The sequence below is a fragment of the Erythranthe guttata genome, chromosome 10 (assembly GCF_056151865.1).
Source record: "Erythranthe guttata isolate IM_541 chromosome 10, IM_541, whole genome shotgun sequence".
NCBI lineage: Eukaryota > Viridiplantae > Streptophyta > Magnoliopsida > Lamiales > Phrymaceae > Erythranthe > Erythranthe guttata.
Window position 1 is genome coordinate 1,458,223 of NC_142542.1, and position 18,139 is coordinate 1,476,361.

The 18,139-nt window shown below is 35.7% G+C and overlaps 4 protein-coding genes and 1 non-coding gene across 5 annotated transcripts; 3 read left to right on the plus strand and 2 right to left on the minus strand.

Moving 5' to 3' along the window:
- Window positions 1-61: 61 nt before the first annotated feature.
- On the plus strand, window positions 62-135 carry TRNAV-CAC (transfer RNA valine (anticodon CAC)). The gene has a single exon. It is a non-coding gene; the product is annotated as a tRNA-Val (tRNA).
- On the plus strand, window positions 99-2,852 carry LOC105952989 (PRA1 family protein A1). Its single transcript, XM_012976599.2, has 8 exons — window positions 99-510; window positions 887-927; window positions 1,039-1,117; window positions 1,588-1,674; window positions 1,748-1,836; window positions 1,929-2,000; window positions 2,075-2,199; window positions 2,545-2,852. The coding sequence occupies exons 1-7, from the start codon at window positions 353-355 to the stop codon at window positions 2,176-2,178; spliced, it is 630 nt and encodes a 209-aa protein (XP_012832053.1). The 5' UTR covers window positions 99-352; the 3' UTR covers window positions 2,179-2,199; window positions 2,545-2,852.
- A 1,308-nt stretch (window positions 2,853-4,160) lies between these two features.
- Window positions 4,161-6,734, minus strand: LOC148767245 (uracil phosphoribosyltransferase-like). The gene is made up of 12 exons (XM_088824800.1): window positions 6,553-6,734; window positions 6,282-6,363; window positions 6,098-6,156; window positions 5,810-5,887; window positions 5,600-5,681; window positions 5,315-5,363; window positions 5,122-5,183; window positions 4,965-5,032; window positions 4,797-4,852; window positions 4,637-4,684; window positions 4,443-4,547; window positions 4,161-4,313 (listed from the first exon to the last, which is right to left on the minus strand). The coding sequence occupies exons 1-11, from the start codon at window positions 6,580-6,582 to the stop codon at window positions 4,496-4,498; spliced, it is 666 nt and encodes a 221-aa protein (XP_088680926.1). The 5' UTR covers window positions 6,583-6,734; the 3' UTR covers window positions 4,161-4,313; window positions 4,443-4,495.
- Window positions 6,735-7,430: 696 nt separating this feature from the next.
- Window positions 7,431-12,224, minus strand: LOC105952987 (uracil phosphoribosyltransferase). Its single transcript, XM_012976595.2, has 13 exons — window positions 11,938-12,224; window positions 11,754-11,846; window positions 11,485-11,563; window positions 11,265-11,323; window positions 10,987-11,064; window positions 10,810-10,891; window positions 10,354-10,402; window positions 10,091-10,152; window positions 9,444-9,511; window positions 9,266-9,321; window positions 9,111-9,158; window positions 8,911-9,029; window positions 7,431-7,728 (listed from the first exon to the last, which is right to left on the minus strand). Exons 1-12 carry the CDS (start codon window positions 12,067-12,069, stop codon window positions 8,978-8,980), a joined length of 858 nt encoding a protein of 285 aa, XP_012832049.1. The 5' UTR covers window positions 12,070-12,224; the 3' UTR covers window positions 7,431-7,728; window positions 8,911-8,977.
- Window positions 12,225-13,788: 1,564 nt separating this feature from the next.
- Window positions 13,789-14,985, plus strand: LOC105952799 (protein VACUOLELESS GAMETOPHYTES). Its single transcript, XM_012976377.2, has one exon. It carries the CDS (start codon window positions 13,845-13,847, stop codon window positions 14,775-14,777), a length of 933 nt encoding a protein of 310 aa, XP_012831831.2. The 5' UTR covers window positions 13,789-13,844; the 3' UTR covers window positions 14,778-14,985.
- Window positions 14,986-18,139: the final 3,154 nt, after the last annotated feature.

Below are 18,139 nucleotides of genomic sequence, written 5' to 3' on the forward strand. Positions count from 1 at the left end.
TAGCCCAAACTTATAGATATATATACATTGTTTTAGAATCTAGTTACCATCCAATAAAACCGTCTGGGTGGTGTAGTCGGTTATCACGCTAGTCTCACACACTAGAGGTCCCCGGTTCGAACCCGGGCTCAGACATTTTTTTTTTTTTTTTTTTTTTGCCCCTCTCTCTCTAATCTATAATATAGATTTTTAATTTGCCCAAATCAATCTTTCAAAACCACTCTTACAATCAAATCCAAATTTCTGAATTTCTCCTTCATTTTCCCTCTTTCTTCCGTCGATTGTTGGTGTTTTATTTCGATTCATTTTGCCTTCTAGGGTTTATCGTAATTAATCTATCTATTCGCGGTAGATGGATTGGAGTAACGTGACAGCTGAGGATCTAATCGACGCGCTGCGGGAGGTGGACTGGTCATCGCCGCCGCGACCCCTGCCGGAGTTCTTCTCCCGGTTCACTGTACCGCGTTCTTATGCCAAATGGAACAGTCGCCTCAAGTGCAACCTCTATTAGTACGATCCTTTTGTTTTTTACTTTTTACACGCGCAATCATCTGTTTATATCCATATACAAATCGGTTAAAATTATGTTTATAGATTCATCGGTGGGTTAATTGAAGTGGCTACAGTATTCATTTTTACTTTTAGTACGGTTAATTGGGAAGAGAGGCGTGGAAAATAATTAAAAACTTCGATGTGGAAATCTCTCTCCGATGCCCATAGTTTTCGTTCTAAGAAAATATATGCATGATAATTTACTCTTCGTAAGGAATTGAATATAGCTTCTGAATTGTTTCTTCTTTTGTTTCGGTTATGAAAATATCGATTGCAGCTATTATTACATCACATTCCTGACTCAGTTCTTGTGTTTGTTATCTTATTGTTGCAGCTATCGGACCAATTATTTCCTAATGATTGTTTTCATTCTTGGTAAGAGTGATAAAGATGATTATGAATGTTTGATTGTGTGCATGACGAGTAAAAACATGTCTACTTTTTCGGCTAGTATTGATTGAAGTCTTAACCTGCATGCAATTTCAGGGATGGGATTTCTTAGGAGGCCGCTAGCGATTGTTGCTGCTCTAATGACAGCTCTGACCATTGCTTTTCTAAATGATAGGTATGTATTTTCTTTATGATGTGTTATCATCAGAATTTTGGTATTCGTGTATTCCTTTTACAGTTGCTAGACTGCGTAGATTTATAGTTCCATGAATGTCACGATTGTCCCTGTATCTATCACTAATACCAGAATTCGGTTATTCCATGTCGTATAGTTTAGAGCTTGTGTGACATTATTGTAGCGTATCTTGGAATAAAATTTTGAGTGTTTGAGTCTACTATCGAATTATCGGTTTTGTTTGGATATGGAAATGTTGTGTAGTTCAATAACAATACAGAGTTGACAGATAGATTGCTGCATATTCAGCAAAAGCCTGCAGTTATTTGATACATGAGGCTATTGTTCATCTCTTTGCGTAACTATGAAGAGTGGCAATTGCTGTTTCATTATGTGACTGTGATAGCCCGTGAACATGATAAGTAGTTGTTCTTGCTGCTTTCTTATGTCGCCAATGTTTGTTTATTTAGCTTTGCAGGTACTTTCAGTGAAAAAGTAACTAGATCCGTTAGACAGTTTTCTCCACATCTAGCGGCCAAAATGAGACCTCATCTTACGTAAGTGGATTAGAAACTCTGAAATTGCTAAGCATTTGGTCATGCTCCTTACTTGAGTGTATAATTTATTCAGGCCTGTTATTCGGGGGCGCCCTTCTGTGAAACGAGCCATATATATATGTGGATGGCCTCGATGGGTATTTGTCTTGGTATTTTCTTCAGGTACTAAATTTTTAGCCTCTCTATCTTCAAAGTTTCATGTAGGGCTTACTGATTGTTGTATTGTCATTTTTGAGCCACGTTTCTTGTTGCAGTGAGTTTCATCCTATGGTTTGTCTCTTGTGGCCTTCTTACCCTCTCATGGGCTTTGCTTACTGGCCTTCTTGGTAATTTTTACGCTTTCAGATTCTTTTCTTGTTTTGCATTTTTTATTTATCTAACTTCCTTCACTCTCCCTCAGCCACCATCATTCATGCAAGCTTTAGGACACCAAACCTGAAAGCTCGTTTGAACACATTCCGCGAGGAATTCCGTGCAGTTTGGCGCAATTATAGTGAGCTGTAGTTTGTGTATAGCAGAGCACATGTTAGTTTCCTCACTCTCAAACTACCTTCTTATTGATCATTTGTCTTTGAGATATTTCATTCATACATTTTATCTATATGACATGTTTGTCATATATTTTATTTGCTGTGCTGCATTCTTGTGGCAATACGTGTTGAATGTTTTTACGCTTGCAGTATTGTACAAGTAGTAGAAGAGTTTGCATATGCACTTCATTTTTTCGTCAAGAATGTATCCTATTGAGCATCCTGTTTTGGCTTAGTATAAATTTGACATCAACGAATGTGCAGTTCATCATTATTTAAGAACTTTATTTGGCTTTTATTATTAACTGTCTCGATTAATATTATGATATTTCTTTTCCAGGTGATTTTTGCTTTACATACAGCGGGCTCGTGTTTCTTATGAAGGTGTTGGATTATGTTCTCAGGCTAATTTCTATATTCCAGCTGTCAATTCTCAAGAAACATGGTCTGCTCAGATTTACAGATTAGTACGAGGTTGTAAAGTTCTTGAATTCTTATTTAGGTAAATGGACAGTTATACCATTTATGATTTGATTTGGTGAAATCTTTCGAATTTGTATTAAAACATTTCTTGAATTTTGTAAAAAAAAAAACAAAAAAGTTACTGTTATTTTACGTCAAGTAGATTTGTTGCGGCATATGAGATAATTACCAGTCTTTCAGCAACACTTCATTCCAAATGACTGAGTTGATGGTGTTTCCGGGTTTATTGATGTTATGCCGGTGAAGTTCACTGGGTGGGTGCGTCCTTGATTTACACACTAACACACACAAACATGTTGGTGTGTGGAGAGTAAAAATATCACCGGATGTAACATAGAATTGTCTGTAGTTTTGTGCGAGCAACAGTTGGAATTGTTGTCCGATTCTTAAAGCATACTAGAAAAATATGTTGCTTCTACAATTATTACAAGCAATGCTTGGTCCATTGAGCATTGATGAAAGAAAAATGATAAAAATGAAACTGAAACCAAAATTATTAATTTATCGAGATTCTACTTTAACTCTATTAAATCCCAGGTGAGCCCCACGTATAAAATAATAATTGTTCAAAAAAGGCCCAAAAAGATTTGATTTCTATCAGGTGGCCAACCCATCATGCGGAGAATGAACTTTTAAGTTTTAACCAACGTTTTATATTACATTTCCTTACTGTTTTTTATTTTATTTTATTTTAAAGACGCAATCTATTGCTTTCAAGCATTAGATTACCCCAAAAGAAGATCACAAACTAATCTATCTGTACAAAGTCTAATTTTTTTTTAATTTATACGAAAAAGGAATTTGATTAGTAAGTGTAGCTGTTTTGGCAATTACAGACTGGACCATGTTTTCTTGTCCTCTTTCAATTCCTCTCCACATAGATACAGTGACAGTTAATATTGCATTATACCCATATATTATATTATTAATTAATTGGTTATACTCTTTAATTAATAATGTCTTAACACGTGATCATGCCAGTATATTACTATATTTCCTATATACACAGGCAAATATATACACAATCCAAACTAATAAGTAGAGAAATGGGTTTCTGCAGCAAACAAATTTATCCAACGGAGGAAAAAATGGGAAATTTCTGGCAATGGGCTCAAGCTTTGGGCACCGCCATCAGTTTCATGATGTTGATCGGCCTTGCTTGCTGTTGCCTCGTCAGCAAACCACGGCTGCACTCCGGTAACAGCACTTCCACCGGCGCTTGCTCATGCGACGGCGGTTATTTTGGTGTGTAGACATTTCATTATATATATATATATGTATGTATATATATATATTACATGATCATAGAGATTTTTAGAATTTAGGTTCTGGTTTTATAGTAGTTGTTCAGATTTTAGGTGGCTTAACGGTTGGCTTGGTTTCTTGCTTTTTCGGTTATTAATTTAAAGAATTTGGTTTGTGAAGTGGTGATCTATTGCTTTTTTTATTTGCGCGAAACTTTAAATCCTCAAATTTTCATAAAATGAACTCATATACTAAAAAAGTCGAGAGAAAAAAAAAAAAGCAAAAGAACAAGAAGTCGTAATAATCGCGAGCTCACCGGGCTCAAATTCAATGCAACAAATATAAACTTTTCTCAGCAGCACTCGTCTTGATTCAAATTCCCTGCCGTAGCGAAAATTCACATGTTAACGATGATATTCACATTAAGGTGTCGAACACAATAATAAAACATTTCGCGCACAAGGACTAAGTATCAATATTCAAATGTGCAAACAAATGAGCATGTCATACCTAAAGATATAAAAAATCGGAGAAGATGAAACTAGTCAAACAGTTTGCTCGATTTATGTGCCAAAGCAACGATCCCCAGCATCCCCGAGTCCAGGTACAATGAACCTGGAAATGATCGACAGAATTCAAGAATTACAACTCAATGCAAGTGTGCAACAATCTATTAGCTCACTTGATATTTTAACCGCGCCTACCCTTTCTCGTTAACAACAGGGTCGACAATTCCAGCATAAACATGAACCCTGAGAAATAAAAAAAAATGAAAATTATTTAAAACAATATATGAAAATATACCACCCATATACTAAAAATGTAGGGCCTAAAGATAATTTGAGCACGTGTGTAAATTATTACCCAGGGAATTTCTCGCTCAACTTTCGAATAGCTGGAGGAGCAGCAACAACCGATATCTAAACCCAATAATTAGTACAGTTGATATAATGTGATGCATACATCTTAGAAAAAAAAAAAACAAGAAGTCGTGTTAAAAGTCGGCGAACAAGAATTAATTCAGAAACCAACCACTTTTATTTGCGTGTTTTCAACCCCTCGTTTCTTTATCAGTTCGAGAGCTGCAACCACTGTGCCACCTAAAAAATTGTATGCATAAAAATCAATAACCATCTCGATAATAGTACGATTTGACTCGAATAGAAATATGTTTAATATAAGTAAGTACCTGTTGCAAGCATAGGATCCACGACAAATACTCGAGAACCTTCAGGAAATTTGGTGGGCAACCTATAGTAGAGGTGAAATTTCTGTTAAATATTCTGAATCATGCTCGTAAATCACATCTGTAGGACAAAACATTGGCTATAGAACAATAGATAACTGCTAATGTATCGATTTCCTTTGTAATGTATTCTTACTTGTTCAAGTATACAGTCGGCTGAAGTGTTTCTTCGTCTCTGCCAATTCCTAGCATATTCAGTTTCAACCACAGTTAAGTTTAAATCAAAAGTCAATTACTAAAGCTCAATCAGCGTACAAATTGACAGAACGTGGACTAATATGTCAACAATTAGGAACACAAAATAAAGCATAACGTTATCTCTCCTGGTAATCATAGTGCAACAAAAATTTAGAATGCATTTGTTTAAATATCCGTTAGAGTATTGAGAATTAAGTTCAGACGGGTAAAACGGTTTCAATACCAAGATGATATGTCTTCATTGCTGGCAAAACTGATGATGCCTGCTCTGCCAGTCCAAGGCCAGCTCTCAATATCGGAACAACCTGTCGGGCAAGATAATGATCAATATGGTAACTTCTACATACATGTGTGTGTGTGTGTGTGTGTGTGAGAGAGAGAGAGAGAGAGAGAGAGAGAGAGAGAGAGAGAGAGAGAGAGAGAGAGGACAAACTGCAACGGGTTGCATTGGATCGATAAATTCCGCAGAGGCAACACCCATTGGGGATTTAACATATCCAGTGGTAGTTGGCTGGCAGAAATCACAAAGACATAAATCTAGTTGTAAGCATATATATATATATATATATATATATATATATATATATATATATATATATATATATATATATATATATATATATATATATATATATATATATATATATATATATATATATATACTTCCAATTAGCAGAGATCATAAGAAATAAAACACGAAATGCGAACTATCAAATCTCACCAGACAGTCTCTTGATGCCTCATAAATTAGCAATCTGCCAAGTTCACCCATAGCATTTTCTGAACACAAAACAGTATATATATGCATAATACGAAATCGAAAACAATTCAAAAGATTATTGAATTAAAATGCAAGTTAATTTCGATTAATTCCGATTTTTTCACACAGTAAAGGATTGACTTACTGTAGAGTGAGGTAGGTGTCTGCTCATTTCGAAGAACTGAAATCCAGTGATTAATTAAAGGATGTGGCGGCACAAACACCTCCTAACATAACACAGACAGACAATCCCAAATTACGCAACAACACTAATTTATTGAAAAAAAAAATACAGCACTCAATTTTATAATCCGAAAAACACTAAAGAAATTTCAAAACTGACATGAAATTTGTTGTTTGTGACATTTGTCAGCATCGATAAGCAAAGCTTAAAGGACGATTAAAAAAAAACTGACCAGCGTTCGATCTCCACTCTCCAGACACATTTCTTTTCTCCGCGGTTGCAAAAACCTATATTTTATGTATACATGTATATATATGTATATATAATATATATTATATATATATATAAGTAGTTAGAAATTTTGAGAGGCATACGGTTGGGTGTATCTTTATGAAAAGGAATTTTGAGCATTGAAGAGTTTGATAGTGAAGAAACGTCGAGATTTCCGGCTTTTACGTTACAGATAAAGATTAGTAAAATATTCGATCACCCCAAATTTTCTAATTTTCTTCAATTTGAGAAGTTATTAAATAGTACGCCAAAATATATTTGTATGAAATTTTTTACTCCAAAATAGGCGGGAAAAATGGCATGATGGGCTTAGTTCCTATTTTCTCATTGAGCCTTGGCCCAATAATTTTGGGTGGGAGAGAGTTTGGCCCAATATTGCTGAACCGGCTCCGATCATCTATTATGCCCTTTCTCTGGGGAGTCTATCGGAGTGGTTCGTTTGAGAATAAGAAGCAGAGTAAAATCTATTCGTTTAATTCTCCTCAAAACTACTCGAATTTCTTAAACACGTTATCATGATTGCAACATTCTTCTCGACTGCCATGCTTCATTAATGACCTTTCGATCATCTTTGGCATCAATGGTTCAGATCCTAGCCTCTCTTTAGCTGCCAGTTGGCCCTCAAATTTTCATGCAGTTTTTTTACAATTACAATTGACACGATGAAGTCAACGATCAAAAGGTTTGTTCATTTTTTTTTTGATATAAGGTTTGTTCATTTTAAAACAAGTTGAAAAGTTCATTTAGTAACTTACCTTTATTTTATTTTATTTTATTTATTTATTTGAAATATAAAATATATAGTCAGGTGCTACCATATTAAGGGGAGTCCAAAACTAACTTCATTCCATCACTGCAACCGTAAGATTAAATGCAGTAAAAGATTAAGGTACCCTAATGTAATGCCTTGTTTGACGAATAATTGTCACATACAGTGACCTCAGATATTGCAGGTATATTTTCAAAAGATAATAATCCTTTCGAATTAACACTAAAAAAGAAATTCCGAAAACAATCAACAGTTGAAACAAAGGTCAAAGAAATCCAAGCCCATGTATCTCACTCACATAGAAACTTTTCTCAGCGGCACTTGTCTTCGATTCACGAATGGAATTTCCTGATGCCACGAGAATCGTGTTATCAATATTCACGTTCCGATGAAACATTTTTTGCAGGACTAAATATCGAAATTTAAAGGTGCAAAAAATATTCGATCAAGATTCTTAAAATAGAAGGCATCTTAATTTCCTCGAATCAAATAAACAAAAAATGCTCGACTTATGGCATGTTGGAGAAAAGGTTGTGCATGTAGATTTCTTTCTCTGGAATCAAACACACAGATCATAATGAATATTACAATACAAATCACATAAAAATATCAGCCACCTGCGTAAAAGATCACACAAGCCCTTTTCTCCCATCCACACACAAAAGGGAAATACGTTACTACTTGCAAGTAACGTGGTTCGATTTGCACAACTTTTATACATAATATATCGAATATAATTTGGTTAATCAGAAGAGAGATCACATCGGGATTCAGAGATAAAGCCAAACTTTTTTACCACATTCATTAATGACGACTTACTCGCAATCTAGAAGGGGATTTAAAAGATCTCACAGAATTTAGTAGATATTGCAATATTTCTTTGACTATAAGAAACTCACTCACACTTGCATTTCGTTCCACCATTAGTAAGAGGAGTGATGGATACAGTAACCTTGTATATTCTGTGTGGCGCAATTGTAATTGCAGCTTTGGGGCTGTTAAGCTTTATTTGGGTCAAGATTTTGGAACACTACACTGCAACCCATGGACTGAATAGGGTTTTGCAAAATTACGGTTATACAATCGATGGGCGTGAGACAAATCACACTGCCCGTGACAGATATATGTTGGAAATGTCACAGCCCTAGCCAAATCGATTCACAGTCGAAATAGAAGAGAAGATGCTTATAATGCTATCATGGAATAAAGATTGTAACTTGTCCTGATGAAATCTATCTCAAGTCTAAGTTACTATTTCAAGAAAGTCTGGTATGTAATTCTTTGAAGATACTTAATTGATTAAGATTTGCTACCCGGAAAAGTTATTACCCTTACAACCTCATTTCGTACATGTTATCCTCCGTAGAATACTTGAACATGAAACAATACAACACGACTTGTCATTTAACACATCCCCAATCAGTCGGATATTTTATGAATTCTTATGAAGTTGAAAAGTAATTACCAGATAAATATGTCAAGCAATCAGCTAATTAAATACTTTAAAAAGTTAGGCAGAGCTTTCCATACCTTCAGATATCAAAATTGGGAGTAACGAGAACAGATAAAATCAAGCTAGTTGTACAGTTTGCTGTATTTATGTGCCAAAACTACGGTCCCCAGCATCCCCTAGTCCAGGAATTATGAACCTGACATGATCCACAAAGTTTAGGAATTACAACTTTATGCAAATGTGCAGCAATCTATTAACTTAGTTCATATATACCTACCCTTTGTCATTAACAGTAGGGTCGAGAATTCCAGCATATACATGAAGCCTGAGAAATAAAAAAGTGAAAATGACTTTAAAAAATATATGCAAATATACCAGCCAAATATGAAAAATGCAGGGTCTAAAGGATAATTTGAGCATATATGTTATTACCCAGGGAAACTCTCGCCTAATTTTTTAAGAGCTGGAGGAGCAGCAACAGCAGATATCTAAACCAAGTAATCAGTATAGTTGGTAACATGTAATACATACATCTTAAGAAAACAGTGTAAACAATAAATAAAAAAATTCCGAAACAAGTCAGCAAACAAGAATCAATAAGGAAACCAACCACTTTTATTTGCTTATTGTCCACCCCTCGTTCCTTTATCAGTTCAAGAGCTGCAACCAATGTACCACCTAAAAAAAATTGTATGCAGAAAAATCAATAACCATCTCCTAGCAATAATAAAAGAATGCAAACACTACTCGTATTTAAGGAGATATTTACGATCTGCTGTCAGATCATTCTCACAGTTCTAGTTTAGATTGAGGATAGAGAAGTTAATGTTTTATATTCTAAGCTCTCCATCAACCTCATGTATACTATACTCATTGAATCCAAATTAAATGATTTTTGATTTATTGTAAACTAGTATGAATATATTCCAATTAGAACTTGACTACTAGTGATTTTCACGCTCTCTAATGATAGTGATAAATACAGTTCTAAAAAAGTTGAGCTGAACTTCTGAAATTATTAGCTTGAGAAAAAAATATCTTTGAGCTGAAGATCAAACCTACACCACACACCTATCCGATTTAAACATCAAATCATGAGATTTATATACATTGAAAAATAGTGGCAATGGCAAAAGACTGTGTCTCTACAACTCCTACAGTTTACAGAAGAACATCCTATGAGAGATAAACATGATAGGTTGAGCAAGCTGACATACGGTTTAACTCAAATAATAACAAAAGGTATACAATAAGTACCTGTTGCAAGCATGGGATCTACAACAAATACTCGAGAACCTTCAGGAAATTTGTCAGGCAGCCTATATCAAGGTAAGATTTCTATTAGACTTATCTAAACGCATTACCTATATCGGTACCACAGAGGTAAATCAAATCAAGATGACAAAATATTATAGATTATGAACATTCATAAATCATATCTATAGAACATTAATGTTGCATATTAAACAACAGAAACACATTAAATTAACCTATCAATTTCGCTAGCAATGTATTCTTACTTGTTCAAGTATATAGTTGGCTGAAGAGTTTCTTCGTCTCTGCTAATCCCTAGCATACTCAGTTTCAACAACACCAAAGTTTAAATCAAAAGGGAGTTAAATGTAACACAATCAACAAACAAATCAGTCAAATGTAGATAAATGAATATTTAAGGAAAATAACCTAACATGTCAACAATTTGGAATCAGAACACATGTTTTCAACAAAATTTAGCTTGCCTATCAAAATAAAGCATGATATTATATTTCTCCTGTAATCGTAATGTAACAAAATCCTATAACCGTAGATGGTATGTCTTTACCATTGGCAAGAGGAGAGAAGGGTATGCATGAAGAACAGCATCACTTAACAATCAACATTCATTGGTTTAATATCATTTAGAGTACAGAAAATTAATTTCAGAATATGGGTAATGGTTTTGTTATCCAGTCGAAAGCAAATAAATATTTCAATACCAAGATGATATGTCTTTGTTGCTGGCAAAAGTGACGATGCATGCTCTGCCAGAGCAAGACCAGCTCGTAATATGGGAATAATCTGTTGGGAAAGATAATGATCAATTCAATTCATATGGAAACGTATGCATGTCGGTGGTTGTGTGTGTAAGAGAGAGAGAGAGAGGGAGGACTAACTGCAACATGTTCCCTTGGATCAACAAATTCCACTGAGGCAACACCCATTGGCGATTGAATGTCTCCGGAGATAGTTGGCTGGCAGCAATAACAAACACATAATTCTTAGATGTAACCATAGATTTCCAATTAGCAGAGCTTCTTGAGCAATAAGTTCATACTAATTGCGAACAATGCAGAGTAGTCACCCAAGTTTACTATGTTCAATTAACAATACAACATAACATATATCAGAGAGGCAAACAACAAAACACAAATCGCAAACTATCGAATCTCACCAGCCAGTCTCTTGATGCCTCGTACATTAGTAGTCTGCCAAGCTCAGCCATAGCATTTCCTGAACACAAAATAGTATACATCAAAGGAAAACAAAACGACAATAGGAACGACACAAGGAGATTGTAAGACCATGCACCTTCATCAAATTGGCCTTTATTTAAAATTCCAATTACATATAAACGAAATTATCATGAAGATATTAATTCAGATTTTACATACTGAAGACTGGGCTAGGCGTCTGCTCGTTCCGAAGAACTGAAACCCAGTGCTTAATTAAAGGATGTGGCGGCACAAACACCTAACATAAAACGACAACAATCCCAATTAGGCAAAAAACTAATATATTCAAATAAACAACACTCAATCTCTTATCCAAAAAGACACTAAACAAAAAACTCCAAAACTATTTTAACAAACAAAATGTTCATTGAGTTTTGATGTTTTGTCAGAATCGAAAAGCAGAGATAAAACGACGTTAAAAAACCTACCAGCATTCGATCTCCAGATAAAATTCTCTTCTCCGTCGTCGAACTGCAATTCACAGAAATGGAGCGTCGATTACGGCCATCCAATCGCAGAACCTATTATATACATAATAATTAGACACCAAAAAAACAAGGTTAAAAACACTGAGGAAAACTGTGCGTCCGTACTTTTGGCGCCGAGTTGTACCTTGTTATTAATTGTATCACCGGAGTTGCGATTGGATGCGGAGAGGTGTAGGGGAAGGTATCCCAGTGAGTGAGAGAGAGGAAACTCGGAGATGCATCGAAGAGGACAGCAATTATTAATGGCGGAAGCCATTAAAACGGGTAAATGAAAAATAGAAACTGTAGAGCAAAAAGGAAAGGAGATATAGAGCAAATCTCCAAGTGCTGATTGCACCGTCACTCCCGTTTGTAACCTGACCCCCCCCCCCCCCCCCCCCCCCCCCCCCCCCCAGTTAGTTTGGAAATACGAACCGCGTGTACTGCGTAGAATAAAGCAAAGTTTAATTTTTTTTTTTCCATGAATTTTTATGGGCTTAATTCTTTTTACTTTTAAATTTGTAAACTTAATGGGCTACGGCCCAAATTGTAAAAATACAAAGTAACGTTTTGTTTATGTTTCATATAAAATATTTTTAATAAAAAAACTAAATTAATATATGTAAAAATAAATTTAAAAAAAAATATAAGATGAGCTGAGCTCAACCTCGACAGGCTCGACTCGACTTGAGCTCGAGCTCATCAGATGAAAGATCTATGAGCCTGAACTCGAGTTCGAAAAAATTGACGAGTTCGGCTAGAGCTTGGCTCATTTACATACCTACTTGGAATTTCAGTTTTTTTTTTTTTTAATTTCAAATAATCTTGGATATCCATTTTATATAATCTCAATTTTCAATTTTCAATTTTCTTATAGCAACTCTCCATTTGCAATACATATTAATTATGATGTGTTGTTCATGTGTTTGAGTGCTTAATGCACGAAAAATATATTCTATGAATAAATATCTTTATAACATCATATCCTCGATGAAATAGTTGTACAAAATATATTAAACTTTTAGCTGATTAATTAGATGCATGTTCATTAGTATAAATCATCAATTAATATATCTTTCAATTAATAGTTTTCACTGTTTGAAATCTGAATTATATTATTATTTTACAATTTATTTTCTTAATATACTCCGATATTGTAGAATCTTCACACGTTCATCAACTTGTTGACCGTTTCCACACGGACATCACAACTCATGTAGTAGAAACCACATTGAGTTGAAGCTAGGATCACAAGCAAGCTAAGGGTGTAAATTAAACAAATAGGGCTAGATATTTAATTTTTTTTAATTATTTTAAAATTGTGTTGAGCTCATTTTGGTACTTTTTTCGTTTCACAATATTTGTCATTAAAAAAAATTGTTATTTTTTCCATAAACTTCATTAATGTCATATTTTTCAGTTATGCACCTATTTTTTCTCAAACACTATCCTTACATTAACTAGTAAACAATGGTTTCTTGGTCTAACAATATCTATTTTCTTAAAATTAAGGCACGGTTATTAATATTCCTAAAGACTGATGCAAATGTGAAAAACTGACACCTATTTAGAAATGGAGGGGAAAAACAACATAATCGAGCTCGAACGAGCTTAATAGTCACACGCGAATGAACTTCGAATAGATTAATTTTTGTATGGTTTTTTTCGTAACAAGATTCATAGCATATTGAGCAGAAATATGTGTGTTCAAACTTTGTTCATTATAACAAATTGAGTTCAATAGAACTTTTAATGAACGGATTGGAAATTGATTATCGAATGATTTGATTTTATTTCACCATGTGATCAAGTCCAAATCAAACGACAAAAGAAGTGTATTTTATTGAATTATTTGTGTATGCCAGACAAGAAAAAGAAGGCTTCATCCAATATTCCAATGTCTTATAATCTCATCTAAGCAAAGTCAACTCCAGAAACTATCCACACAGTCAAAGTCTTCTTTATTTAAAAAATCCAAGTCTTCCCCCTATTGGTTATTTAAAATACAATAAAAACCTAAATAATCATTTGTAGAAAGCAAAACCATCGAATATGGCTCCTCTCCCAAAGAAATCAATCGACCATTTCATCCACCCAGGCCACCCACTAACGCCGTTCGACGGCGACACGGAGTACTTATGCGACGGCTGCAAAACCGTCGGCGGCGCCGGGAAGCGATACCGGTGCAGCCACAGCGGCTGCGACTTCGACCTCCACGACTACTGCGCCACGTGCCCCCGCCAACTCACATCGTTCATGCACAAACCCCACGCGCTGGCGCTCGTGATGCGGAAGGGGCAATCCCAGCGCGTGGTCGAGCGCGTGTGCGACGTCTGCAAAGACCCGGTCGAGGGCTTGTTCTACCGGTGCAAGGATTGCGAGTTCGACGTGCACCCGCTCTGCACGCAGCTGCCGGAGAAGCTGCACCACGCGCTGCACAAGCCCCACCCGTTGACCCTCCGGTCGTCTCCGATCGCCGGATCCTGCGCCGTCTGCCGGGCCCCCTGCGGAAGCTCCACGTGGCGGTACAGGTGTGGGGAGTGTAACTTCGACATTCATTTGGAGTGTATTTTAGTGCCGGTGGTTTCTTGCCAGCAAAAGGGAGCTGGAGGGAAGACGAGTCAGCGTGGAGTGGTGCCGCCGGTGTTTGACCAGGGGATTCCTTTCCGGCCGCCGCCGCAGTTTGCACATTATAACTACGGGTTCCCTTATTATTATCAAGGCCCGACCCCTGGTTACATGAACCATCCTCCTGGTTATGCGTACCATCCTGGTTTTAACCATGGTTATAATAATCAATACTATAATATGTATCCAAACAACGTAACGCCGCCGCCGCAGAATAATCACGAGGTGGCCGGTGGTAGTGGTAATGGTAATGGAACAGGGCGAAATGGGAAGTCCATGTTTGCTCTAGTGGGGCAGCTTGGTTTCGGCGTGATTTCGAATATGATTTTTGGAGTGGATGTAACTTCTTTATTTTAATTATTTTAAGGGTTTTTGTTCATATTTTGGAGTTGCGAATGGGTGCGGGGATGCGTTCGGGAAGAAGGTAGGGCGGTGAGGGATCGGAGAGAATGATCTCGGAGCTGCATCGGAGAAGAAAAGCAATTATCTAACTCCGCGATTTAAGATTCGATTCGACGACTTCGATTTTTCAACTTTTCAATTTGAATCATATAAGAAATTTCGACATAATTCTATCAATTTTTACGATTCAGTCGATTTTTTACGATTGAAAATGTAACTTTTTTTGGTTAAAAATAAAAGGCTTAATTCCACTTTGCACCCTTGAAATATACCATTTTGGCACTTTGCACCCTCGAAACAAATTAATAGCACTTTGCACCCTCGAAATACAATAAATCATGCATAATGCACCCCAAATGAATTTTTAAAGCTAAAAAATGTAATTTAATATTTTTAGTGGTATTTTTTTTAGGATGCCAAATCTCAAATATTTTTTTTATTCATCAATCATTTTGAAACTATAAAGTTCAAAAATAAAAATAAATTTTATATATATATTAATTTTTTTTATAACAAAAATCAAATATTTTACGAAAAAAAAATCATTCAACTATTTCGTTATCAAGTTATCTGAAAATCATATTTTCTTCCAAGTATTTTCACCTAATATTTTCAAACAGTTACATAAAAGCTCCATCAATCGAATAATTTAGTGATAAAAGCTTATTTTTTATTTTTTATTTTGTAAGAAAATGTAGGCTTTTTAAATAATCCGTGTAGTTTTTATTTTTTCGCACTTTGTCCGCTCGAAATTAGGTTGGGGGTTCAAGAAAATAACAATTTATTTTTTTTTTATTTTGCACCCCGAAAAAAAAACACCAATGAAAAATAAAATTGCCTTTATTATTCAATTCAGGGTGCATTGTGAATTATTTATTGTGTTTCGAGGGTGCAAAGTGCTATTAATTTGTTTCGAGGGTGCAAAGTGCCAAAATGGCATATTTCAAGGGTGCAAAGTGGAATTAAGCCAAAATAAAATTTACCATCTTGTTCGAAATAAAATCAATTAAACAAAAATAATAAAACAATAATTGTTTTGAATAAACCTAAAAATTTATAATCTTTAAAAGTGCCGGCCCTGAGCCCATTCTGCACAAGCAATGGTTTTGGGCCCCACTTCTTTAAGGGGTCCCCAAATAAAAAAAACAGTATATATACATATATAAATAGTCTTGTGTTTTTAGTAACTTAAAAATTACAATATTTAATTGGATTTTAGGGTATATTTCAATTCGGCTCAAATTAATTGCACATTTTCTGTTAAGCATTGGGAATGAAAAACTAAAAATCCTACTGCATCAAATTTAATATTTTACTATCCATCATTAAAAGAAAAAAAAAAGAAAAAGAGAAATAATTCATCTTTTTTGTCATAACTTATGGTGCAACTCAAAAAAGTTTATAAAAAATAATAATAATAATAATAATAATAATAATAATAATAATAATAATAATAATAATAATAATAATAATAATAATAATAATAATAATAATAATAATAATAATAATAATAATAATAATAAAAAAAAATAAATAAATAAATATAAATAAATTTCAATGAATATTTAGTGTAGATTTATGCATTTTTATCCTCATTCACTAATGTCATAATATATTTATTTTTGTTTGTTTTATCAAGTTAAATAAGTATTAATCATAAAATAATTATTAAAAAAAAATACACTTAGGGCCCCAAAAATGTCAGGACCTCCCTGATCTTTAACATTAAATATTGACATATATTTAAATTTATGATAATTTTCAATAAGGATTCAAACTCTTGCGATTCACAATTCATTACGATTTGTAAACTTAGCAAAAGATTCGATTTGTATTAATCATATATTTATTAAATGTTCAAAACAATTAATTATTATACAGTATACCTTTAGTGAAAATCATTCAAAAAATTAATAAAAAAAATCGGAGAAGTGCCTCCATTTATCATCATCAACCGCTTGATCACGTACTATTTCTACATGGCTGCTTTTGTCTGCTTCTCCTTCATTCTTCAACTAATTACTCTCTCTCTCTCTCTCTCTCTCTCTCTCTCTCTCTCTCTCTCTCTCTCTCTCTCTCTCTCTCTCTCTCTCTCTCTCTCTCTCTCTCTCTCTCTCTCTCTCTCTCTCTCTCTCTCTCTCTCTCAACGGTTCACTGATTAATTACCATAAAACATCGCCTAAATTGCATGTTGAATCTTCACACGCTCACAGACTGTTTCCACGCGGACAAGTACACCACAACACCTCTCTTTGTAGGAAAAAAAAAACATTGAGTTGAGGTTGATACGGGCTTGTTTGACAATTAATAAATAAACATAAGCCCATTAGGGTAAGCCCAATATGATAGGCCCATAATGAAGAACCCATGATGCCGTAGCTCGGTCCTATGAGCGAGGTCGTCATATGGCGCGAACCTCGGAACTACGTGGGAGTACCTTAACTCGCTAGCCCAATACCAAAACGCGGTAAGGCGAGCCCAGGGCAATATAGGCCCAAGATACATGACTTGGGGGAAAAGGGGAAACCCTAAAAAAGGAAAGCCTTGGAAGCCAAGCTTTCCTCATCTATAAATAAGAGAATCAACATACACACACAGGGGATTTTTTTTACACTAATCACTATTACATTACATATACATTTTCTCTTCTATTCCGATCACTGACTTGATCGTCGGAGCTTTCCCGCCGGGAACCCCTCCCGGCGTTGCAGGTTTATTCACCCGGAGTACGGAAGGAGCTGGCTTGAGGAAGACGAAGACCTACGGACCAAAATCAAGTGGCGCCGTCTGTGGGAAAATCTTGAAGTTTTGGGAAAACAGCTTCCGGGAAAAATCAGATCTACCCCCGGAAGTCCAGATCTGAGCTGAGAACGTGGAGAAAAAATGGAAGGAGAAGACACGGTTACCCGAAACCTACAGAAGGAGCTGGAAGCAGCAGCTCACGATACACCTGGCGTTGATCCGCCGCCTGCCTCGAGGGAGAAGTCCGGGTGCAGCCTGCTCACGCCCGAGAAAGAGAGACGAGTCCCTCTCTTTTCAGGAAGCCCTTCTTTTGAATTTCAGAGCGCTGGAGCTGCTTCGAAAAGACCGGCTGCAGCACCGGCTCCACCCCCTGATGAGCGCACGTACACCCGAGATGAAGTAGAAGTCATGATCACCACGGCCATCCGCAATTACGCCCAATCCTTACCTCAGGATAACCGACCGAAAAGGGACCTGAGACGCTCTCTGAACGAGGGGCGAACTGATGATGAAGGCGACAGTTATTCGGAAAATCGAGGAGGCGACAGTCATGGAGTCAGGACCGAAGTAGACAG